Source organism: Saimiri boliviensis, chromosome 4 (assembly GCF_048565385.1).
Source record: "Saimiri boliviensis isolate mSaiBol1 chromosome 4, mSaiBol1.pri, whole genome shotgun sequence".
Classification (NCBI taxonomy): Eukaryota; Metazoa; Chordata; class Mammalia; order Primates; family Cebidae; genus Saimiri; species Saimiri boliviensis.
The window spans coordinates 85,246,010-85,273,663 of record NC_133452.1 but is presented as its reverse complement, the minus strand read 5'-3'; the positions used below and the strand labels follow the sequence as shown (position 1 = coordinate 85,273,663).

The 27,654-nt window shown below is 34.3% G+C and overlaps 1 protein-coding gene across 2 annotated transcripts in view; it reads right to left on the bottom strand.

Annotated features, from left to right (window-relative positions):
• Positions 1–27,654, bottom strand: part of ME1 (malic enzyme 1) — a 194,834-nt gene that overhangs the window by 9,473 nt on the left and 157,707 nt on the right. For both annotated transcript variants that reach the window (XM_010333832.3, XM_003922971.4), the window contains 5 exons: positions 18,264–18,361; positions 16,438–16,551; positions 4,603–4,708; positions 3,043–3,185; positions 216–389 (listed from right to left, as the gene is read on the bottom strand). In XM_010333832.3, coding sequence (XP_010332134.2) covers positions 216–389; positions 3,043–3,185; positions 4,603–4,708; positions 16,438–16,551; positions 18,264–18,361 — 635 coding nt within the window. The remainder of the gene's footprint in view (positions 1–215; positions 390–3,042; positions 3,186–4,602; positions 4,709–16,437; positions 16,552–18,263; positions 18,362–27,654) is intronic.

Sequence of the window (27,654 nt, the reverse complement as noted above, 5' to 3'; positions counted from 1 at the left end):
ACTATTCTAATATCTATTGAAGAAGAACCTTTTGTTTGTGATTCAGTATGAACATGCTACCAACCCCTTATCCTCCACTGGAGATTTTCTCTTCTTCAGACTTTACTTCTTCCAGAGAGTAAGCTGAGATGCTAGATAAACAAAACATTTGACAACCTAGGCTGAGCACACGTGTTATTTTATACCCTTGGTAAACTTAGAGGGTTTTACAATACCTCAGCAGTAGTGAGGAAAACCTTATCTGTGATGTGCCTCAATCCACACGCCACAACACCAAGAGCAACTCCAGGGAACACATAGGAATTGTTGCCTTGCCCAGGATATAGGGTCTGTCCATTTGGAAGAGTGACTGGATCAAAAGGACTGCCACTGGCAAAAATTGCACGTCCCTACAACAAAGACACACACACAGCTCGCTTTAAAAAGAAGCAGGATATTTTAAAACAAATGTATCATAACAGAACTACCCCATAACCTAAATTATGAGCACTTAGAAAGAAGTCTGTTTTTATATTAACTTCCTAATTAGTCTGGACAAGCTTTTGTGATGTTGGGCAACCTGTTCTGGAATGGGTGATTATTACTATTCTCTATCTTACTCTTTATTCCCAAGAGGAGCATGCAAAGTACAGGACGTCCTAAGACCATCACTCTATTCTCTGCAGTGGTTCAACCCATAGGCTCATTAACCATTTCTATCTAGGCTTCCAATTAATAGATTTCTGAAGATAAAAAAAATGATGGGCTAATATTTAAATATTAAAAATAATGATATTTTGGGTTGGGGCTTAGGAACTCACACATTTCCAAAATGAAAACTAGAAAATCACATATATTTCTATATTGTAAACAGTTATGTGGGTGGGGCATGGTGGCTCACGCCTGTAATCCCAGCACTTTGAGAGGCCAAGGCAGGCAGATCACTTGGAGTCAGGAGTTTGAGACTAGCTTGGCCAACATTTCTCCACTAAAAATACAAAAATTAGCTGGGTAGTGGTGGTGGGTGCCTGTAATCCCATGAACTCGAGAGGCTGAGGCAAGAGAATCACTTGAACCCAGGAGGCAGAGGTTGCAGTGAACCTAGATTTGACCACTGCACTCCAGCCTGGACAACAAAGCGAGACTCCAGCTCAAAAAAAAAAAGTTCTATGGAGAATCACTCACATAGGAAACAAACTCATTGGCAGGGGTAGAACTGGCAAGTAAGAAGAAGATTAAGTTTTCGATATTTTTCAACAATTGTCTTCATTTTGCCTAGTATTAATATTTTGTCATAACTGTTTTTGTTCTTTTAGTTGTTCTTAAACTTGTATAACATAAAAATTCAACCTTCTTCAAGATACAAAAAAATGAAAATAGATGAGACAGAAAAACAGAAATTCTCAGCTAGCTGTTTATAAGACACTGTTATGTTTTACACAGAATTTGGTTTTGTTTTCTGACAAGTCAGATACCTTAAGCTCTTTAGCAGATAAAATATTTTGTTATAAATAACTTTCTAATGTAACTAAATTATTATTTCATGTATAAAGGTTTTGGAAAATTATATTTGAGAAAGAGGCCTGTAACATTATGTATCTCCCTCCCCTCTTTCACTCCCACTCTTCCTGCCTATCTTTCTATAATCACCATATGTTAAGGAGAAATGTCATTAAATAAATGATAGCTAGCTAAACATTCTCAAATATATGTTATTAATATGGCAAAGGAAATCGACCCATACCATTTTTGGATTATATTTTTCTTGTTCAATAGTCTTTTTGTATATTGTAATTTAAGTTTTCCTATCTTCATCTGTGCCTGCAGCAAGAGAAATTCACATCCACCAACAGGCAGACCTTTCCTTTTTATTCAATCCTTTAGCCAAACCAGTGTCTAAATTTTCATTCTCAAAATAACTTTTAATGTTTTATGTAGAAATGCACAGACCATTAGGCAAGATCATAAGAAAAACGAAGCATACATTTATACTGGACACATTCAAAGTTTAAAACATAATTACATAAATTTGGCTAACTTTGTTTATGTATGTTATAGATGAGTCTCTTAGCCTTTGAGGCCTGTTGATATATATTAAGACAAAATAATTATTAAACACTTATTAAATGCCTACTATTTGCAGGACATGATGCTAAAATTTTGGTGTGGCTCAAAGGACCGTTTTTGTTTCCTTTAAGGATTTAAGGACTACTGAATAATGTGAGGCAAATCCCCCAATTTAGAGATGAGACAAGATTAGTGAGAACACTGATGCCATCCCAAATAAGAGAGAGAAACAATGGAGTGACTCCTTGCCAAAAAAAAATCATTAATTCTAGTTAGCATTTAAGGATATACGATTAAAGTAGAGCCATTAAGTTCCAGTTAGTGGAGAGTGACACAGCTTTCATGTCTACCTCTCTAGTTTGTTTTGTATTTCCAAAATAAATGTTTTAGATAGATAAGACTCAATCTTTATTTTGTTGTAATGATGTTTTAACGTTTTTGAAGGGAAAAAGGCTCCTTTCAGCATATCAGTCAAATATATATTCGTTCAAACATGGTATAAAATAAATCATAGTAATATTGAGACACTGAGGACTCCTATGCCAATCTGGCTGGATGTCAAGATAGTTGCCCAAAAGTTCCACCCATGGTACCAAAACACAAACCCAGGATTTTGCAGAGCAAAAATAAGGCTGTGGTTTTATACTGTATGCTTCAGTGTTTGGGAATAGCTAGTTAAAAAAGCTATTTTAATAAGCCTCTAGAACCAAGCTTTATCCTTTCTATTTAACTACTATGTTTAAATCTTAGATATTTCCAAATCATTTGAGGAAAATTATCAGTAACACATTCAAATATGTATTTTATTTTATTGAAAGAGGATTTATACAACATTCTAGGAAAGGAAATAGTTCTTATCCCTCTGACCTGTGTGCTTTTCTTTCCATTTGGGTGTACAATTTTTAAACATAAACAGTAAGCACCTTAGATATCCTAGGTCTCCCGATAATAAATAAAAATTTGATTATTAAAATATCAGCTATAGTTTTACTTTACCTTGGTTATTTTATAGCACTGCTCTGCAGAACATTCTGCTTTGCTAGTTGGATTACTCAAAGCAAAAATAATAGGCCGTTCATTGAAGGCAGCCATATCTTTGAGAATTTGTTCTGAGAATGCACCACCAATTGCAGCAACTCCTAATGAAGAAATAAGAAACTGGTGATTAACACTGTCATTGGTTAATTCACACAAGAAGCCCATGCCCCAAATCAATGATCTCTGTCAGGTCATTTTCTAATAGGCCCTAAACAAAATACTGTATAGAATATTTGTATTAAAATATAGTGACAAAAAGAGGCAAATTTGTTAATGCCAACAATCCTTACAATCCTTAAGGTCACAAATCTACAAATACCTATTAAAGATAATATTTGGCTCCTATAGTACAGTGAATTAGTGGCCAATCACTTGGAAATCTGTGGCCAGTATGTATACTTTCTCTATAAGCAATTCTATAAGTATATTTCAGTCTGTCAGGCTATCAAGCAATTACGTTTTATAAACCAATGCTATCACTTAAGACAATCATTTGATTCCATTTCAAAAGTGAAGTACCACACATTGAAATAACTTTAATGGAAGAATAAAGTAATTAGCATAATGGAAATGAAAAACGATAAGATTATTGAGAGAATATATTTTGTAAAAACAATATTAAACACTCAGTAAAGTTCCTGTCATGGAGTAATACTTGTTTTATTATTATTATCATCAGTATTTTCAATATTATCATCTGTTTCACAAGAGCTTGTAGGAATGGAGTACAGTATAAGGTAAAAATCAACATTATATATACACAAAATAAAGAATAAAGCTTCATAACTTCCTTTGAGTTTTTTTAAAACCACTTTAAATTCTTGCAGTGCACATGCAATGTGTAAGTACGGTAGTAAGTGCTATGAGGAACATAAAGATTTGTGACATGTGATCCCTGTCTTCCAGGAGGGTCTTATCTATTTCAGAGTTTCTCAGCCTCAGCACTATTGACATTTTAGGCTGGATAATTCCTTGTCACAGGGGCTGTCCAGTGCACTGTAGGATATTTAGCAGAATCTTTCAGCTAACCTTTATACATGAAATAATAATTTAGTTACATTAGAAAGTTATTTATAACAAAATATTTTATCTGCTAAAGAGATGTCAGTAGCCCCTACCTTTACTCCCGTTCCCACCCTGCTGCCCTAGTTAAGACAACTAAAAGCTTCCAGGTTGCCAAATGTTTTTTACCTGGCAAAAATCTTATCTGAGAACCACTGTCTATCTGGAGTAATCAAGCCTAGAAAAGTGCTGAATGTGCCAGGTATTACCAGGCTGACAGAGTTAAAGGAGGCCACACACTTCAGCTCAGATCAGTAAGAGAAAGAAGACAGGACTGAGGTTAAAAATCTAGGTCTCTACAGGGTACTGTCACTTGAGTGAACATGTGGTTTTGTTTTTGAATTCAAAGGGTTAGAATTTTTAAAAGGCTAAATTATACTCCCAAAATTGGTAGTAAAAACACCAATCAGGTCAAAATGATGGGCAGGGGGAAAGTGGAGAGGAGAAAAAGTTTACCTATGAGGGCAGTTGGTTTTATTTCTTGAACAATGGTTTCTAGATTCTTCATTTCTTCATGTTCATGGGCAAACTTCTCTTTCTCTTGTGTTAAGGAAGCACGTCCCTAAGTAAAGCAAGGAAGAAAAAAATTAAGAATCTGCCAAACATGTAAAAGAAATTCCAGTATACGTATTAACAGTATTTATGCTTAACATTTTTATGTATGATGTGTTACAGCTATTCTTAAAGTCTCTTCTTCATTTGTCAAAACTCATTCATTCTTTCAACAAATATTTATGTGTCAATGTTCTAGGCAATAGAGATATAACAGTGAACACAACAAAGTCTTTCCTTCATTTATTTTTTGATGGAGTCTCACCCTATCGCCCAGTCTGGAGTGGAGTGGCATCATTTCGGCTTAGTGCAACCTCCGCCTCTCAGGTTTAAGCAATTCTCGGCCTCAGCCACCCAAGTAGCTGGGATTACAGGTGCCTGCCACCACACCCAGCTACTGTTTTTTTATTTTTAGTAGAGATGAGGTTTCACCATATTGGCCAGGTTGGTCTTGATCTCCTGACCTTGTGATCCACCTGCCTCAGCCTCCCAAAGTGCTGGGATTACAGGTGTGACCCACCACACCTGGCTGTTCCTTCAATTAACTGATATTAAAAATCCTAATTTTACAGACATGTGAAAACTAATTAACAAAATGGCAATGCAAAATATCATTTAAATAATGACATTGTTTGCCACACATTGTGTTCTATAGCACATCTCAAAATTGGCAGTTGGCTTTAGCTGTAGCACTACCTATTTATTCTAAGAAAGGAATTTGAAGGTATCTCTACAAAAAATACAAAAAAGAAAACAGTTAACTGGGCATTGTGGGTCATGCTTGTAATCCCAGCTACTAGGGAGGCTTAGGCAGGAAGATCTCTCAAGCCCAAGAGTTTGAGACCAGCCTGGACAACATAGTGTGACCCTGATTCTATAAAAAATAAAAGCTTTTTTAAAATTATGCTTTAAGTTCTGGGATACATGTGCAAAACGCGCAGGTTTGTTACACAGGTATGCACGTGCCATGGTGGTTTGCTGCACCCATCAACCCGTCATCTACATTAGGTATTTCTCCTATGCTATCCCTCCCCTAGTCCCCCACCCCCTGACAGGCCCTGGTGTGTGATATTACCCTCCCTGTGTTCATGTGTTCTCACTGGTCAACTCCCACTTATGAGTGAGAACATTCAGTATTTGGTTTTTTATTCTTGTTTCAGTTTGCTGAGAATGATGGTTTCCAGCTTCATCTATGTCCCTGCAAAGGACAAGCACTCATCCTTTTTTATGGCTGCATGGTATTCCATAGTGTATATGTGCCACATTTTCTTTATCCAGTCTATCATTGATGGGCATTTGGGTTGATTCCAAATCTTTGCGTTGTATTGTGAATGGCGCTGCAATAAACATATCGGCACATGTGTCTTTATAGTAGAATGAAAACATCAGCTGGGCATGGTGGCATGCACCTGTCAGCTGAGCTACTTGGGATGCTGAGGTGAAAGTATTGTTTGAGTGAGGAGGTCAAAAGTGTAGTGAGCTGTGATCCTGCCACTGGCACTTCAGCCTGGGTGACAGAGCAAGATCCTATCTTAAAAAAAAAAAAAAAAAGTGCATGACCTGGCCTGCTGCTGTTCTGGGGAGAATGAAAGCCTTGTGAAGCAGATGTGCACCCATCTCCCATCCTGTAGCTAACAGCCACAGAGCCAATATCTTCACAGCTGTCCCATCTGACCCAAAGATAAGTAATAAATAAATAATAATTGCTGTATATCTCTGAGATTTTGTGATTGTTGATAATATAGCTGACTGATACAGAAGTGATTTTAAGTTTGATTATATATTCCAACTTCTCTTTAACTCAATATTGTTCCTATCTGTTGCTTCGTAAGTAGGAAGTTCTTTTCCCTGAAGGGCTTTGATGAAAATATGCTTTTGTAAACTATATGCTACTTCAATGCTCTTATTACTGCCTTCATTATTTGGCAAAAATAAGCTTGAATTACGAGAAACAAAAGAAGAATTCTGGTCATGGATAGGAATAGGAATTTAAAACCATTTGACAGTTACTGTTTTTTAACTATCTAAATCATTTACAAACTACTTGTGGAAGTAGTATAAGCTAAAATTCATGACTATTTTGACTCTTAAACAGTGAGGAGAAGTACCAAATAAAGTTACACCTTAGGAAGGCATATATCCTGGGAGTAATAATTTTCAGCTTCGAGCATTCTAAACAAAACATGATACAGGCTTGTTACTCTTTCCCAGAAATACATGGACTAAACTGCAGATGTAAGGCAAGAAATTCAACTAATATCCTTCTGAAGCCATATGTGGCAAATACCACCAAACTCCTAATTGCTTCTAACATGACTTCCTGTATATTTGTGGCTAGAAGTCTGAACTATGATCCCCAGACTCTCTTGCAGCTAGACTTTCTGCATGAAACATGTCATTTACCAAGCTGATATATCCTCACAGCACATTAAAGGAGAAATGGGCATCACAGTTGCCATGTGGTTCTTCTGGAAGCTTGTGGTGGCAGTGTTTGGTTTTTCTCAGGTAGATATGGCAATCTCTAATATCTAGTACACTAACAACAGGTAGATGCTAAGTAATGGTGGTGGCAGCTACCATATCTGGTAGCTTTCCTATTTCTGGCTGAAACACTAATTCTTAAGTAAGCAGTAATAGGAGTGGCAACAGTAGCTTCCTTGCTGACGGAGATTTGTATTGCAAGAATTGTTACTTAAAACTTACCATGAAGCCTACTTCTTCAAGAGTTTACAGAGATTTGCTTTTTGGGACATTTTTACAGATAAGGGAACTTGTCTAATGTATGCTAGGTTCTCCACAGAGAAAAAATATCTCAAGATAATTATTTACCTACTCCCAACTAGCTATAGTCATCTCAATGAAATGTTATACAATAATCTTGAGGGCTGCTGAGAAAACTTACGTCTGTAGAGAAGATTGAATGAATCTCAGTGTTTGCCTATTAGTCTTTTTGGCTTTCCACTAGACAAGATGTAAATATTATGCAAATACAATCGCACAAATTTGCTAAATTATCTTAATATGTCACATAACTTTTGTTTCCAAATATTGAAAATCTTTTTCATGCTGTAGCAGAGAAATCTAACTGCCCATCAATATTCTCTTCTTTTTTTATTATTTATTTCTATTCTCTCCTTTTTAATAATAATATTTCCAGTTTTTGCTGGCTACAAGGTTTCCCAGGTGAAGCCTGTATTTCTTATCTTCCTTGCACCTTGGAGGGACATGAGACTACCCACTGGCCAAAGGGATGAAATGAAAAGTGATATGTGAAACTTCTGAGTTGTGTCCCTAGAAAGGAATGAGACACACTACCCCACTGTCCATTCTCCACTCCCCTCAGCTGACTGGAAGATGGTAATAAGTTAAAAGCTTCTTTCCACCCAGCAAAGGATGGTGGTTACATCCTAAATTCCTGGTCTGCATACCACTACACTATTAGGTGGGAAAGAAAAAAAAAAAAAAAAACCACACACACACACACACACACACACACACACACACACACACACACACACTTTCTCTTGTTTAGTTACTATATTTTGGTGTCTCCTTATATAGTAGCTTAACCTAAAACCTAGTTCCTTCAATTTAAATATGTGAATATAGCACAGACAGACTGACTCAAAAGACTCTGCCTTTACAAGCTCTTATCTTCGAGGGCAAAGAAAGTCAGTGATCAAACTAGTAAGACCAAGGAAGTGTCCACACAATTTTGAAAGATTTGCAGTAATGTAAATTCTACCATCTTTCTATATTTAGGCAATTCTTTTTTATTCCTAAACAAACTACTGCTTATTGCACTGTAATTCCATTTCTTTCCACTCAATTTTGTACCATTACCCTTAAATAATCTTTTATAAATTTGAAGACAGATAATTAATCACATCTGCATTTTTCCCAGATAAGGAACCTGCATCTGTTCTCATGGGGCCACTTTCTTTCTTATAATTATCAAAGTGGCTCTATTCTGAACTCTCAGATGCTTGAGTCACACTCTATATACCACAGAACTAAAAACAAACAAACAAACAAAAAAACACAAAAAAAACTCTATTGAAAGGAATAACCAGTGATGAATACGGTCAAGGATATGCTCAAGGATTTTCCTGTTAATGTTCTACTAATGTTTTCCAGTATCATGTTTTATTTTTAAATGGCAGTAAAATATTATAATTATTCTTTACCTTGTGGTTTGTTTTGAAATAGAAAAAACCTACCAAAATGATTGTGAGAGACATGAACATTTATAAGATTTTTCAGGATTGTTAACAGAATAGGAATAAAAAACAGTAAAAATGGTTTAAGGGGAAAATGTGCCACCAGTTTTCTTTATTTTAGAAAATGCGTGAGCTCATCAAACAGTAAGATTCTGCACAATCCATGGTAAAACAGCACAGCCCAGCATGAAACATAAATGGTAGCTCCCAAGGCAGGCTTGTGAAAGCAGCTGGGTAGAGGTTCCTAGTCTGAAAAAATGACCAGTCCTAGGCCATTCAACTACTGACAAACAACATGACAATGATAACATATCCATACTGCTTATGGCCTATAGTTTAAAAATTTGCATATAATAGCCATAAACATGGAAATATATTTCTTTTCATTGGATTACCAAACCAAGTAGTAGTCACCCACAGAAGAAAATAAAATTAGCATAAGAGTAAATATCTTAAAGATGATTTTGCTAGCAGCTGAAATAACCAAATTCAAATTGCTACATAATGATTGCTGCTAAAAGCTACACGTGAATAAGGGAGGAATTTATTTATATTGTATGTGGACCCACAAATCCACAATGTAAAATAAATTTAAAATATGGTAAATAATCTGAAAGTGAGAGATATATTCCCTATTTTCTTAATGCAATAACTCAAAATATTTTCCTCAATGTAATGCCCTGAATTATCCAAGACAGCAAATTTAAAATATTTTAATGTATTTTACAGTGTTGTCCTCATCACTGTTGATGGTAGTTAATATATCAATAGTTTGTGATAAATTTTGTTGGTTAGGAACATAAACATCTAGTAGCAGAATGGATTCTAATAGCTAACATCAAATAAATTTATATTATTTCTGATAACTTTTCATGATATTCAGGAAAAGAAAGGCTCCACAATCAGACACAGAATATGTCTAACAGACTATCCAACATGTATAAATGTTGGAGACAGAATATGGGACTAAAACTCAGGACAGAGGCGTCTTTAGGCTCCTCTATGCACCACACCACCTTGGGCAAGGTGTTGCATACTTCCAGTGATCTTGGTTTCTCCATCTATAAAATGGTTTGGATTGGTGATCACCGCAGTACTGGTAAGAATAAACCAGATGTGGGCTTTTTAAAGCTAACTGAGCACCAGTCATGTGAGGAAAAATAGCTTAAGCTTCCAAAACAAATTCAGTTCCAGGGTAAGGTCCTGGTGTCTCTTTGTATTTTTTAAAGAGCTTCCCAGGTGAATAGAAATGATTAGCCAGTTTTGAGAATCAGTGTACTAAAGGATCTAACATATCCCTACCATATGCATTTTAAAAAAGTTATGTGACATGTTTTCAAAAAAGTATACAATAATGAGTCTAAAGAAGACAAGCTATAGAATAAGATAAATTGGAAATCACAGCTTTTTTTGGCTGATAACCTGAGATATAATGAAAAATATTTAAATTGCCTAGAATGGAAAACAAATAATAAAGAAGACAGTGAATAATGTATGTAAAGAAAGAGATACATGCTTAATCATAAACATCTTTATTAGTCACAGTATAGCCACTGGCAGCTCCTAGACACTGAAGCTAGAACTTAGCCAGAAGACATTTCATGTAGTAAGAAGCCTAAATTGCCCACAGCACCACCTTCAAAGGCTTGATTCCTGGTATGACTTACAAATGCTGAAAGAATGCTGAAAAAAGGCCAGGAATCATGAAATGGTAATATTAGCAATACCAAAAGTTTTACTTGACAAAACAGAAGAATCAAAAGACACACACACAAAAGATCTCCCAAGTATGTTCTCTACCATTTTCAAAATTGACTTAATGATCTAGTTTAGATTAAAGCAACTATTGGAATGTGATAACCTTTTCTAAATCCAGTAATAATGAGGCAACTACCTGTACCTTTGGACTTCTATTTTCTAGACTAATGGCTTATGTTTCTCTGTTTTTTCAAAATCTAATTTGGAATACATATTCTTTATGCCAATAACTTCAGCTGGTATGGAGATAAGTAAATGTATTTTCCCTTCATTCTTCCTTTTCAGAATCCCTTGCTGAAATACTTTTGTCTTCTTTTGGCAAAGTGCATGTGGGTACCTCTTACCTCAGAAATCACAAATTCTATACTGCTTCTTTTCTCTCTCTTTTTTTAAAGAGTCTCCAATTATGTCACACATAATATGGATAGCTGAAACTATATTTGTATTATTATTACTTTAATCTCCCCTCTTCCTTCACATTGTGATGATTCTTACTATATGGTAGAAGATATAACCAGACTGAATTACTACCTTTTTCAAAAGCATATAAGTTTTTAGTGGGGGTAGCGAGGAGAATTGGGCAAAGGTTGCCAAGATTTTGGGCTATCATTCCACAGCCCAGGATAGGTATAAGTGAATTAGTTCTAGATTATCAGCAGTAAATATTTATTACTTCCTACAAACAGGGACTAGAAAACTCTTCCACAAGTGCGTATATTGAATCCATGCCCAGTCGGATTACCTACCCTCATTTTACTGGCCTGTTTTTGCTGTCATGTCATTAGTTTACCAGAGATGAACCTGGCCCTGCTATGGATCTGTAGGGAGGGACTTTTCAGCACATAGTAGCATTTCACTGCAATTGTTGCAAATCAGGTATATGCACTTGCTAAAGAGTCCAGAGTTATGAGAGTCCAGAGCTGTGTTTCATCATCTCATACAGATTAAACAAAGATAAATTATGTGACAAAAGTATAGTAAGGGGAACTCCATCAATATTTAATTCTGTACATTAAAAATCAATGTTCATAATTTTCTAAGACTCACGCATATAATCTTTGGCCTCTGTTCTTTTTAATACCTACATGCATTGATCATACTTTATATGAAATGAAAAATAATCAAGCCAGATATTTTTCATCAGCTTACATGGTCTCTTGGGAGTTAGACTTTTTTTTTTTTTATTAAACCACAGTGTATGAAATGTATTAACCATAATTCAGGGTGAAGGCAGCACCCATCAAGAATTCTGATAAAATAGCAGAGAAACTATAGTTTCAATAGCAGAGAACCTATAGTGTCTGTAGTTTGAAGCCCTTGACCTAGAGATTATACTCTCAGGAATGAAATAACTATATTGCCAAAAATACCTTTATAACATACAACATACCTTTATTCACTATCTCTTTCTACAAGAGCTAAACATTTACCTATAAATCAGAAAAATACAGTACAGTAAAATTATTTAAAACAAAAAGAAATAAAAATAAAAACAAAATTCAGACGAGTCTATGGCCTCATTCTGGGTTAAATAAAATCTATCCTTCATAACACCCGTTAATATCCTACTTTTTATTTTGATATTCTGTCTTAGCATTAATTTGGTTTATTAGTAATATCCAAAATATAATATTTATTTAAGACAAAGATTAAATCTTAAACTTACTATGTGTAGAACTCATGTTGTTACTTCCCTTAAATTGGTCTATTCTTTATTCCTTTTTTACATTAATGGCTGCACTTATCTTTGTGGTTTCTTATCCTCCCTGAAAATGCTCCAAATCACCACTGCAAAATGCAAATACTATGTTGGCAACATTCCCTTTTCATCCTCTCTTCACTGTCTTTATTCTCACTCTAATTTTTATTTTGAAGGCTTTTAAAAAAACTATTAGTTTTACATTAAAAGGTATTAATATTATTTGAAAAAATTAATATGTCAATTATTTCCCATCATAAAACACTAAAGTACTTTATACTAAAGTATAAAGATATTTGGGTATGATCTGTGACCGAGTAATTGACTTCAATTAACCTTACTGATACTGATGAACTATTTATAACATTGGTATTTTTTAGCATAAATGCACATATGGATATGGGGTAAATGATGGAAACTGCTATGGCTGTGATGTTGAAAGTTGAAAGAGAAAATGTCCTGTAATAATAGTTACCTAGTGTGATGAAGATATAACTTCAAAGATGAGCTGACTTCACAGTTTATGTTTTAGTTTTTGGCGTGGTGTTTTTAAAAAGTGGAGTTTTGCCAAGAAAATTTTTTATTTAAAATTTTATGGTATTTTTACATTTATAAACAGTTACAAGTTAATAAAATTATTACTGGTTCTCCGAAGTGTAAAAGTACTAAGGATGAAGGATAAAAAACACAAAAGAATCATGTAAATTTGAAAACAGGATTACACTAATTTACTGGTTATTCTAAGACAGTTCTGCAACAAAAGTCAGTGTAAGGATTTTGACTGTTTAAAAAGCATGAAATAAAAAGTGATTGAAAATTAATATGTATATTTATATTAAATAGTGTACAAGCTATTAAATATATAACAACCTTTTAAAATGTAACTTTATCTTGGCAAGCAGAACATGTGAACTTCTTTATTTTGGCAAGTAGAATACATGAAGTAAGAGTGACTGACTAGGTCTAGGCAATGACTTCACAGTTATTCCAAGTATTACAATCCATGGACTTTGGAGTCTCAGCTCAGTAAATGTAAGTTACAACTGTTTGAGATGCTAAAATCTATATATTTTTATACAGTTTTCAAGTAAAAATGTCATCAGAGACCACAAAATAAAACCACAGTCATAGACTTCCCCTTTTTGGACTCCTGAGTATTTTATATCCCTAAGGACAACAATTTGTATACCTTTCTCTACAGCTCCTACTATTCCTACTATTTACATGCTGATGACCCCCAGATCCCTATCTCCAACTCAGACCCTATCCTCTGTATCAGTCCCATGTCTCCAGCTGTCAATGGAGTATCTCTGTCTGAGGTCTCCACAGGCACCTTAAACTTACTATGTGTGAAACTGATCCTGCTACTTCTCTTCAAGTGGTCTGTTCTTTATTCGTTTTCCACATTAACAGCTGCATTACTTACTAGACCCCCAAGGAGTCCACCTAGACTCCTTCCACCACTAAACCCTACTCCTCTCTCCATATTTCATCAGTGACTAAGTATGCCACTTCTATTTCCTAAATATTTACTTAATTAAGCTTCTTTCACTCACCTCCATGGTCATGCCCCAATTAATTTTTATCTGGATAATTGAAACAGCTTTGTAACTAGTTCTTTTACTCAGTTTCCCCTCATTGCAATCCATCCTCCACAATGCCATCAGAGTAAAGGAGAGGCAACCCACCTACACAGGTTTCTTCAATTGTTCATCTTTGGGGTTCAGAAAGTCCTTCATCTCTTGCCATCTGCTTCCTTTCTAATCTAATCTGTAAATGTCCCTTATATCAAAATATTTTATTTTGTACATGCTTATTCTGCCTGTAAAACCACTTATTAATTCATTTATTAACAAAATATTTGTTGTCAGGAATGTACTACACATTGTATAGAACTTTGAAGATATAAAGAGACAAAAGACATCATTTTTAGCTTTGATCAAGATATCTCAGTGCACTTGCCATCATGCTTCCTTTGTTTTAGTTTTGTGTATAGGAAATTTAAGATATCTATGGAGATCCTAGATAAACTCCTAACTGTTCCTTTCCAACTTAGCTTAATAGACACCTTGTCTTGAAATCTTCCTCAGTATTCCCATCTTTTTCCTTAGTGCAATTGGGAGCATCATCTCCTGTGCACCCTGACACCCATGAACATATTTTTATAACACTTTCATATAGTTCTAGTTCTGTAACTCACGGCTTAAGTTTTTCTCACTAGGCTATGAGCTTCCTGATATCAAGCTTCATTGAATCCCCAGAGTCTGGAACAACACCTGATCCACAGACGATTTTATTCAGTAAATATTCTTATTTCACGCCCATAACTTGTCACATAATGACAGTATACAAATTTTCATAGTTATGCTGATTCTTCAAAGCAATAGCAAATTTTAAGCCAAGAAATCCATACCAAAAGTCTGTCTTTATATATACTTACTTGCTACAAAAAGTTGTGCATATATTTTTCTTCATTTAAAGGAAATATATCTATATATATTGATTTTAAAAAACATTTTTCTAGCTTTAAAGGAACAGATTACTAACACTTCGAAATATTACATAAAAATATGTTAGAAATAATGTTTTCAGGTAATATCCATTTGATGTATTTCTTTCTATGACTTTTATATACAACTGTATTTTAAATTAAAATTATATATACTATGGTATTTTTTAAATCTAAAATTATATTACAAATCCTTTACCATGTCATTTATTAATCTTTGAAAATAATTATAAGCCTGTACAGTATACTAATGTGGCTATTCCACAATTCATTTCACAATCATCCTTTATTTAGGTTAAGTGTAACATATCAGTATTATAATTAATGTGTTATAAACCATATCATTATTGTAAATAATGCTGCAATAACATCCTCATACATAAAACACTGTATACATCTCTATCTCCATTGGATGAATTCTTTGAATGGTAACTATTGGCTCAAAAGTATAAACTTTTAAAGGCACATAAAACAGCTTTCCAGAAAGTCTGTCTGTACACATTCTCATTTATTTCTATACTACATTCCAGAAGACACTGCTTATCATTAGTTATTCCTAATCATTCATCTTCACACAGGAAGGGGATTTATATGTACTTTTTTTCTAGCAGTTTAAAGAATGATTGATATGCACAAGTGGCATAAGTATTAATAATGCCTTATAACTCTATAGCAATATGGCCACAAACCTAATCTTATTTAGTTCTGACATTAATACTATGAAGTAGGTACTATTATCTCTACTAAAGATGGGGAAACTCAAGCTCAGATAAGATAACATTCAAACAAGCCATTTATCAAAGTTTTCTCTCAGGAATTCCCAATCAAACCCTTAAGAATTTGGTTGAGAGAAAGTAGCAGGTAAAGAGTAGCTATTTCATTTCTTTCTAGCTAACATACAATTTGATGACCAACTCTCAATAAAAAGTGATATATCTAGGTGTTTCATCTGTATCAATATAAAATTTCTAAATTTAAAACTAAATTGGCCAAGTGTAGTGGTTCATGCCTCTAAATCCCAGCACTTTGGGAGGCTGAGGCAGGAGGATCACTTGAGCTCAGGAGTTCAAGACCAGCTTGGGAAACAGGGAGAGCTTGTCTTTACATTTTTTTTTTTTAATTAGCTGGATATGGTGGCATTCGCCTGTGGTCCCAACTACTCAGGAGGCTGAGGCAGGGTAGGGATCACTTGAGCCCATGAGGTCTAGGCTACAGTGACTGGTAGCATCACTGCATTCCAGCGTGAGTGACAGAGCAAGACTCTATCTCAAGCAAACAAGCAAGCAAGCAAACAAACTAAACTAATTCAAATGGACTGTTAATTCAAAGGGATGTAAGAAGCCAACTCACATTGCAGCTGGAATCTATCCAGAGCCATAGTTTTCTGTTTTATTCAGAAGAATATCAGTATTACTGTATGACATGATCATTCCTATTTAATGGCTACTCTTTTAACACAGTGTAAAGGGAGGTGGTAGAAACAGTAGTCTTTGAGATGGACATCCGGAATAGAAAGTTGGTTTTTAGCCTGGTTATAAATGAGAAATTCTTACCTTAACTATTAATCCTTTTGAATCAACCAACCATATCTTTTTGATGGCTTTTTCTTTTGGTAAACCTTCTTTTTCCATTGCCATCAAAATCAGGTGTGCAATCCCTAGGGCAGCCTGGGTAATGAAAGAAAAATTTTTAAAGTTGTACCACATGATATGTTATCAAGGGTTACATTTCAACCCATTTTGTCTTTGTTAGTGGGAAGAAAATATTTTTGTCACATTTAAGTTAAGCCAAATAACAGTTATTTACCCTTTTTACTACAACAGAACCACTATTATGTGGCTTGCTATTTGGCCACAGATAAACTGGTGATATCCTTGATTGTCAGTGTATTTAATCCTGTTAATACGACCAAGATTTGTTCCAAGAAAAAATACTGAATTTAAAATAATGAACTGGTCAACCTTGCTCATTGAACTGTACTGTTTATTGTTAGGTTCAAGCTCCTCTAATTGAATTTGAAGAATGAAGCCTGGTCATTTGGATGGGAACTTGACCAATTAGGCAACAGAATGAAACTAACAAAAAAAAAAATTTGTGTTCCCAAGCATCTACTTACTCTTCTAATTTGGATATCAAAAGTGCTGTGAAATTTATTCCAAGATTAAAGGAATCATGGAATTGGTATTTGGTACATTTTATAATAATCTGTGAAATTTCCAATATCTTTTCAGGGGCAAACAAGTGCTAGTTTTGAATCATCCAACCATGAATTCTTCTGCCTAGTTGAGTATCAAGAACTGGTCTGTGCCATTCATCAAACTCTTTGAAAATTCAAAGAGGTTTACTAAAGTTAAATACAGCATGTAATAATCCACAAAATAAAGAACTCAAATGTTAATGAGCTGTCATTTAGCCTTGATTTTTATTTCAATGGATTTTTATTTCAATGTAAAAGTAAATTCGTAATTTACATCTGAATATTTTCACATATTTGTATCTTGGCATTTGAGTTCTAACTTCATGTATTTTGTTTTATCTAAAGACAAGCAAAATGAAAACCAACACACAACATACACAGATATCTACCAGTGTAATGTATTGTTTTGTTCATAATCATATTCAATTTGAAAATTTAAAGTTTCTCGAAATATATATACATATATATACACCCACAAAATATTTCTCTATTACTTACATTCTATAATTATAAAGAGATTTTGACAGTTTTCTCTTAAGAAACTCAAACTCAACTAACATTTTAATTTCTATTTTGGGGGTGAATTATTATTACAGGAGTCTGGTTTTCTTCTTTTAGATTATTAAATTAAGCAAATAACAAAAAGCATAATTTGGTCTTGCTGCAGTCTCTTTCCAACAATTTAAAATATTTTGGGATTTTTGCATGTGAACAGTAATAACGTATTATGAATCCCTAATTAGAAATATTTTTTCTTAAAAATACATATATAGTTACATATGTAACTGAATTGTGAGTCAAATTTTAAAAACTTGTATTTGTAACACTAGAGTATACTAACAGCCAGCATCAGATAAACTAGCTTATACTTAAAGGCTTGTATATATACACTGACATTGGAAACTTTTCCTGTTTGGCACCTTAGATAAGCATAACAAATACCTATGGCAACATTTGATAACATTGCAAATTTAAAACTGTGAAAAATATTTCAATAACTCTGTACTAAATTAGCCTATGAACGATTAACATGTCTCAGTACTTAATTTGGGAATCTTCCATAAAGCCTACAGTCGTAATATACTAAAAATTCGAAAGAATACCTCAAATCTTGAGTTAATGAGCAATTAACACTAATTATATGTTAGTTTAGGAGAACGTAGTATCATACAAGGCAAATACCTCTCCAGCTCCTTGGAATAGTATTGTTTGATCAGACAGTTTGTTCTTGGTTATTCGAAGAGCTGCAAGGAGACCTGCTACTGCAACAGATGCTGTTCCTGAAACAAGTAATAAATATCCTTGAGTAATCCTCCAACAGATCCTGCCAACTTCCAAGCTTTTATTCACAACTTGAAATCATCATAACACAGGTTAACCAGTACAGAAGAGAAACCTGTGGTTGTCTGATCCCATACTTGCATATGAGGTAAAATTCTCAGGCTACTGACATCGATATTTTAAGATAGCAGCTTGCCACTATTCTTGAAAACTTCCCTGAAAGAAGATTCTGTGACTTATCTTAGTGACATAATCAATGAAAGCATGGGATCTGTATTCTTCAGATTCTAGCTCAAAAACCAACTGCCTAACTGAAAGAAGTTAGAGAAATTATTGTGTACATCAAATAGATGGTTTCTTCTTATATAAAGTAGTTTTACTTTATGATATAAAATAGTAATAAGTGCTACTAGATTCTTCCATCTAATTACTCTTGGGGTTTTGAAATCTATTAATGATCCCCTTCACACGAAGAAGGCACAAAGTAAATTCTTGCTGATGATGGTATTGGTGCTCACAGACATTTTTGATACATTTGGAATTTAATGTTAATAGCAACTAAAATATAATTTTATTGCTTTTTTTTAGTCTGTCACCAGGCTGGAGTGTAGTGGTATGACCTTGGCTCACTACAACCTCTGCTTCCTGGGTTCAAATTATTCTCCTGCCTCAGCCTCCCAAGTAGCTAGGACTATGGGCACACACCACCATGTCCAGTTAATTTTTGCATTTTTAGTAGAGATGGGGTTTCACCATGTTGGCCAGGATGGTCTCCATCTCTTGACTTTGTGATCTGCCCACCTCGGCCTCCCAAAGTGCTGGGATTATAGGCGTGAGCCACCACACCAGGCCCTATTGCATTATAATAGACTTTTTACCTATGACAATCACTGGTGGATCCCAAAGGTACTAGACAAAACTAATGCAAAATTTCTTTAAGATAAGATTTGTATTTTCCTCATCATGTCTCATAGGCATAAAATCTTCACCAGTTCTAATAATACTACTTCACCATATAAGCTTTCACAGATCACAGAGCAGTTCTCTTGCTTTAAACATAATTACAGCCCAACTTCTTTATTGTTTATGCCTGAAATAAAGCAGCAGCTTCTTGTAGCACTTTCCAGCTGTACTACACTTCACTCCTCTAAGGTAACATTATACCTATAATATTTCCTACATCACTCAGCTGGGTAGTAAAGCCTAGCTGAACATTCAATACCCTCATTTAATGTTATAGTTAAAACAAAGATTAGACTAGATTTGATGAATGACCCAATGATGAAGTGTTATGCATGTCAAGTATCAAAGATATTTGACATTTACTATCAGTAAATTTGTTCTATTCAATCTTTTAGTTTCTTTCTTGTATAACTAGGTAGTCATAAATAAGAACACAACAAATAGCAATTGTTGAAGGCCTGTTTGTTCCATATGTATCTTTTATTTAGGATGAAAATATGGGCTATGAAAATAAAATGCATGCAATTTAGGGTCCCTATTTCAATAATTATGAATTGTGCTAAGTTACATATTATGAAAAAGCCACTCTTCTATACATTATTTAAGGTGAAAGTCTATGCAAAAAATATGGCTAGTGTATTTAGAGAATATATCATGACATGATTAGAATGATATTTTCCTCATGTAAGATATATTCACTAGAGTCATTAAATAGATGAAAGAGAATTTAAATTAGAAAGAGAGGTATAGATAGCCACTTACTAAATAAGAATTTATTCAGAAATAGTAAATATCCTATATAGTACCTTATTTTCATATGGTTATGCTAGATAACTCAAAACTCAAAATGTGCTACAGTCAAACATTATATTTAAAGATATATGTCATAATTTTCCTGAGAATATAATGAAAACACTAATCTTCCATTTATAGAATTAATTAATAAAATCAGAAAGATATTTTTAGCACTATCAAAAACTTAACTTGAACATGATTCTTGTACATGGCCTGGTACTACCTTGATTTAAATTTCATTGCAGAGAAGGGAATATATGTAGAAAATTGAAATTTCATAAAACTGTAAATTTTTACAATAAATTATTCCATAATAATTTTTTCTTTAAGATTTAAAACTAAGCTTCTTGTAAATGAGATAGAAAGCATGCTTAAATTTATCTTTATACTGTCAGATTTTTTGTTTTTCTATTTTGAGCCAGTGTCTCACTCTGTCACCCAGGCTGGAATGCAGTGGCGTGAACTTGGTCACTGCAGCCTCTGACTCCCAGGTTCAAGTGATTCTTCTGCCTCAGCCTCCTGAGTAGCTGGGATTACAGGTGACTGCCACCATGCCTGGCTGATTTTTGTATTTTTAGTAGAGACAATGTTTTGCTATGTTGGACAGGCTGGTCTCAAACCCCTAACCTCAGGTTATCTGCCTGCTTCAGCCTCGCAAACTGCTGGGATTACAGCCGTGAGCCACTGAGCCCCACCTGTACTATTAGTTTTAAAGAAGACTTAACACTATTAGCAAGATACTAAACAGATCAAATATTTCTTAACATTTTAGAAACTTAGGACTTTAACATAAACATAGCAACATATGGTTGTTAAATAAAAGTCTTACCTTTCATCAAAGAATAGCCTCTACTAATGCAATAATTTATTAAATCTGATTAAAATTACCATATATATTTAGTAAGGGAGATCAATATGTAATCAAATAATTATAATCCTATTAAAATAATTCTTGTATTTTACCCAATCTATTTAATAGCACATAAATATAAATAAATATAAATATGTGCTATTAAATAGATTGGATAAAATACAAGAACTATTTATGTGCTATTAAATAGACTGAGTAAAATAGATTGGGTAAAATACAAGAACTCTAGGTACCAGGGGGACAGGTGAATTTATCTAGGCAAAGGTAAAGGCATTTAGAGTGCCTTCTACCTGAACACAGTATTGAAAAATTAATGTGAGAGTTCCAGGACCTCATACAGGAGGACATGCTGAGCAGGAAAAACATATGCGAAGACATGGAAGCAGGGATGACTCCCTATAAAAATGGAAGATTGAACACACGGTTAGTATTCCTTTCCCCAACAAACTCTACTAAAACAAAAAAAAAACAGCTTTTTTTGAAAAGGAAAAAATTTAAAAGGCCAAGAGAAAAGGGTAGCAATAACTATTTAGAAGCTGACAGGCTTCTAAATGAGAAAATGGCAACTGACTTAGCAGACCTGAGAAAGCTGAATTGTTGGCCAGAAGTGGGGAATAAATGACCAGATTGATACAGTAAAATTTTCAAAAACCCAGGTATAGGAGGCACCAAGTGCCTCTGGAAGTGGGGATAAAGGAGAGGCTGAAAACAGGAAGTTGGCCAAAAATCTATTAAGAAGCCTGGGGTACAGAGGTTCGTGCCTGTACCCTCAGGACTTTGGGAGACCAAGGCAGGAGGATTGCTTGAACTCAGGAGTTTGAAACCAGACTGGGCTACACAGAGAGACCCATCTCTACCCCTCAAAAAACATTTTAAAAAATTAGCTGGGTATAGTAGTGCACACCTTTTTCCTAGCTATTTGGGAGGCTGAGGCAGGAAGATCACTTGAACCAAGGAGTTTGAGGCTGAAGTTAGCTATGACTGCACTGCTGCACTCCAGCCTGGGCAATGAGAGAAATACTGTCTCAAAATTTATATATATATATACACACATACATACATATATATGTGTGTGTGTGTATATATATATATATATATATATATATATATATATATATAATCAGTTAAAACCCAGATCTGCTTCCCTCTCCTAGAAGATAGGCAACTTCCCCACACTGTGGAATTTTGAAAGAAAATTTGAGGCTCATTTTCTAGAAGGGGTCACTGGAGTACAAAACACCAGGTGGCTGTGTGCAGTGAGTCACACCTGTAATCCCAGCACTTTGGGAGGTTGAGGTGGGTGGATCACCACTTCAGGAGTTCAAGACCAGTCTGGCCACGACAGTGAAACCCTGTCTCTACTAAAAATACAAAATAAATTAGTCAGGTGTGGTGGCATGCATCTATAATCCCAGCTATTCCGGAGGCTGAGGCAGAGAATTGTTCGAACCTGGGAGGCGGAGGTTACAGTGAGCCAAGATCTCATCACTGCACTCCAGCCAGGGCAACAGAGTGAGATTTGGTCTCAAAACAAACAAACAAACAAACAAACACAAACAAACAACAACAAAAACAAGAGACCAGGCATAACTGGGGGCAAGGGTGCCATACAGGAAACAAGATTAACTGAAAGTTTCCATATTCAATACGGAGACCCTCCAAACTTGTCCTACTTAAAGAAAACTGGCAGAAAGGCAGCATCTGGAGAGATATTGGAAAAATCTTTTCTGAGGAATCTCAGCAGTGTAAGAGAAAAAATACAAAGAGATTGACAAGGAAGATTACCTAAGGAAGTGGCCCAACCAAGTCACCTTACAGTAAAGACTCAGAATACAAGCTCCATCTGTATACCCGGTCTTCCAAAACATAAAAGGAGAGAGGACATGAAACACATGTGAAACTGTGAATAGAGCAGTTTTGTTGATGCAAACACAACTTATCAGAATGCAAAGTGATATGAGGCTAGAGAAGTTTTGGGGTCAGATCATGTAGGGCCTTCTACTATACATTAATATTACCTATAGGTATATATGACTATCTGTAATTATAATAGAGGTAGCAGATGGTGTTGAAAGATTTTAAATTCAAGAATCATGGTGGGTGGTAGGTTTGAGAGGTCTGAGGCTGTGGGTACGTAAACAAATTACAAGGTTCAATTTTGAACTTTTGCACAAAGCTTATGCTTTCTGCCATGAGTTATTCTGGGCCACAGATAAAGATGTATATTATTATATTATATTATATTTATATTATTAGGTTACATATAATCTGGGCCATAAAGATTTTAACACATGTAGTTGTATTGAGGTCTTATGGAGGGATAACATTATTTAGAGTGAATGGCAAAAGGAGAGAACCTAAATGAACATGAAAATTTAAGGAGTACAGGGCAAGAAATGTGATATGGGGAAGATGACAGAAAAAAAAATGGTCAAAGAGGTAAGAGAAAGTAGGAGAGCATATAGTTACCTGAAAACAGAGAGAAGTAGTAGTGACAAAGATCAAAGGTCAATCAAGAAAGAAAATGAAAAATTGTTATTAGATCTTGCAATCACATCACTTATCAGAGAGCTATTTTAGTGGCATGCATGTTAGGCTCAAGATGTACAACAGTATTCTGAGGAATAAACAAAAGGCAATGAACAGGGAGAGCAGGCGTGGAGCACTCCTTGGAGAAGCTTAGATAAGAAAAGGAAGAATGGGGTGAGGATGGAGATGGGGTAGGAGGGAAACAAGACTGAGGCAAGTATCTTATTTTTATGTTTTTAAGAGAAGAAGGACATGGGCTGCTGGAGGGAAGAAAGTAGAATTGAGGCAATAATTTTAAGAATCAAAGCAATTTAAATATGGTCACAGACTAAGGAGAAGGCAATAGAGAGAAAGAGGTTGAAGTTACAGCAAAAGAAGCCATCTTTCAACCATGATCATGTTTCCCAAAGTGGTGGGATGTCATTATTAATAAGACAAAGTAATACTTTAAATTCTTCTATGTTACATTCTTTTGTAATAAAAATATTTAACAAAATATTCTTATATTCTAATTCATGAGCTACTTTTTTGATTAGTATTTGACACATTTTAATATAATAAAATAATCTAAAATATTTTCTTGCATATTAATAAAAAGAAACCCTATACTTTCGGGATCTACACATAAATATAAGATCTACACATAAAAAAGTTTCAGAATACTATAAGCATTAAATGAATATTAACTCAGAAAATTCTATGAGTAAAAAGGATAGTTACAATGCTATTATCATTCTTTGTATAACTTGTCTTGTCTGCTGTCTTGTCTGCTATGATCAGTTATGTCCAATATTTTGTCAAATAAGTGGTGACGTAATGAAGAATGTCATTGATATGAGATGATGGCAAATTCCAGATTATAACATAAAAAACAATACCACTTTGGGAAGAATACTAATAGAAGTTAAAAGATTTGATACTAAGTTATCTTGATAATCAAATAATATATTTTAGGTATTTTTGATATTATGGCTCAACAACTATGCCATGTTTGATCTTTTTGCAGTTGAAATAGATATTCATAAATATATGCTCATTGTGGTAAATGCATCAAACAGTTAAAATCCAGATAAACAAAGACAAAAAAGTCACCTGGAATCCCACTGTCTAGCTATAAGCATTTTCAACATTCTTATGTATAGTCTTAAATTTTCATCTCATAGTGACATGCGTATATTCAAAAAATTTTAATTTACAAAAAATACCTAATTACTTACTATTTTAACATGCTTTTATCTCTTAAAAATATCTTGTGACTACCTTACCATGTCTATATTTTAAAATATTATTTTTTACAGTTATAATATTCCCTACTAGGGGTATATGGTAATTCATTCAACCAAACCTCTATTTTTAGATATTTAGGGGGCTCTGATTTTTTGCTATTAGAGATAGCGCTGCAATACATTGTATATTTGTTTTGCACATCATTATTTCTTCAGGATAAACCTGTACAAAAGAATTGTATCAGATAAAAGATCTGAATGTTTTTAAGGTTTTTGACACAATCTGCCCCCCTGAAAGAGTACCAACTTATACTTTTATCATCAATGTATGCAAGTTGTCATTTTCTAAAAGCATCATTAGCAGCTGGGATTATAATGGAAATCTTTGCCAGCTTGATAGAGAAAAATCAGTTTCTCACTTGCTGTTTAATAAATTTTTAAAAACTTTATAGTAAGGCTAAACTTCCAAAATACATTTACTGGCCATGGTATCCTTTTGTGAACATCCGTTTCACCATGTCAGATTTTGATCTTTTCAATCAAAGCACTCAGTATAAGATTAGACTGTATTTACAAAAATGTAGCCTGATATAGTCAATGTATTTTTAAAAATTCTAACAAGTCAAAGTAGTTTATTATGGCTAAAATTTCCATGTGCAATACTTAGAGTGTCATGTTACAGGGAAGCCATTCCAGAGAGGCTATTATGAGAAGAAAAATTTCTTTATGTAGTTTATTTTAAATGACTAGAGGTTAAAACTGTAAGTTTTTTCAGTCTGAATTTGCTGAATTCTGATTGTCTTCAGATTACATAATTACATGTCCAATTTCTTAATAGATTCAATTTGTTGCATTTTTCCAGTTTAATTTATAATGAGAACGCATTCATGTCTAAAATACATTTTGAACCAAAATCTATATTTTTTAAGGTTATTTTAGATAACTAACTTGGTAGACTTCTAAGTGTATATAATTTTAATCAAATACTTTTCATAAATCATATCTTTAGCACATCTGTTAAAAAAAAAAAGAAAAAAAAAAGAAAAAGAAAAGAGTCCACCCAAGGATCCAGTGTAAACACACTTATTTACATGGTAAGACTATAATGGTTAGATAATTATTTTTGTTGGCACTAGAATGTAATTTCTGCGCCCACAAAGAGGAAAGTATCACATCTGTGGGCATAATGGTAAGAACATAAGGTTAAAAAGGTAAAAAAAAGAACCGTATGGAGAAAATGTGTCATAAGGACACAATTTTGTATGACGTGCACAAAATGGTTTGGACATTTCTAGTCAGAACCCCAATAACTTACCAAAGGTTTTCTCTAGTCAGAGATTAGACATATTTTTCTCAAACCTATCTTTTTGTTTCCTAAGGCAGTAATACTTTCTGCCTTAGGAAATACTTTCTGAACACAAATTCCCATATGGAAATAAAAAGACTATATATGTACATATTATATTTTAGGACAAACTAGTTGTGAAAAACTAGTTATTAAATGCCTCCACTGTGGTGCCCTGCTCGGAGGGAATATTCTACTGTGGATCCTCAGGGCTCCTCCGTGTGCTGTTCTGGACCTAGGCTTGGCTCTTGCTTCTGATTTCTTGTGCTCCAGACTTTCATTCTGATGTACCCAGAGCCTGACCTGTAAATTCCTGGCCTTGATGGATAAAAATCCTGACCCTAATTGTTTGTTTTGTTTGATAATTTGAATTTAGCATTCTTTTTCTTAAACTGAACTCTGTCTCCCATTAACTCTACATGATGATTCAAAATTATTTAATACTGGTCTTTAACCAGTATGGACATTTTATGGACATTTATGGACTTTGTATGGACCTTTATATGAGACCCACAAAATCAAAAGATATATAATATTAAAGGAATTCTGTAGGTTTGTTCAACAGTTTACTGGTGGCTGTTTTAGAGAACACTGCAAAATGAATTGATAAGTGACTTCAAAACACTGGTCTACAAAGCATGTGTTTGTAGCAACAAGGGCACTTTATAATTATTATACATGGTATCTTCAAGTTAGTGTGCAATACTGATATAGTTTGGCTCTGGGTCCCCACCCAAATCTCACCTAAAATTGTAATCCCCATGTGTTGAGAGAGGGACCTGTAGTCACCACGTGTCAAGGGAGGAAGGTGATTGGATCATGGAGGCAGTTTCCCCAAGCTGTTCTTGTAATAGAGAGTGAGTTCTCATGAGACCTAATGGTTTTATAAGTGTTTGGAAGTTCCTCCTTCTCTTGTCTCTCTTCTGTTGCCTTGTGAAGAAGGCCCTTGCTTCCCCTTTGCCTTCTGCCATGATTTTAAGTTTCCTGAAGCCTCCCCAGCCATGAGAAACTGAGCCAATTAAACCTCTTTCCTTTATATAAGTTACCCAGTCTCAGGAAAGTTCTCTGTAGCAGTGTGAAAATGGACTAGTACAAATAACATTAATATCAGGCTGTCTTTCTATAGCTCATAATTCTTAACACCTGGAAATTTTGAGGTTATTTTATTTTTGAAATCTTCAAATATTCACTTTTCATGAATACTCAATAAGAAATTTAATATGAAAAATAATAAAACAAAGCTTAAATAACTTAAGCATCTTTGTCATGAAAATTGGCACTAAAGTAACAATGTAATTAATATCACAAAGAACTTGGGGAAAAGAAAGATTTGACCAATTACTTTCATGTATGGTCTACAACCTCCTATCTTCCCAGGTCTCTTATTCAATTATCCTTATTATACCCATTCTTCAACCCCATTGAAATGTCTAGGCCTTTCCCCCTATCTAACAATCTTTTTATCTCCACTTCCTTCCCTATCCAGCTTAGTGTCATGGTCATCACTTTAACCTTAACTCTTATCCTGTTGTCCTTTCTTTGCACAAATACAATAAAATTTCT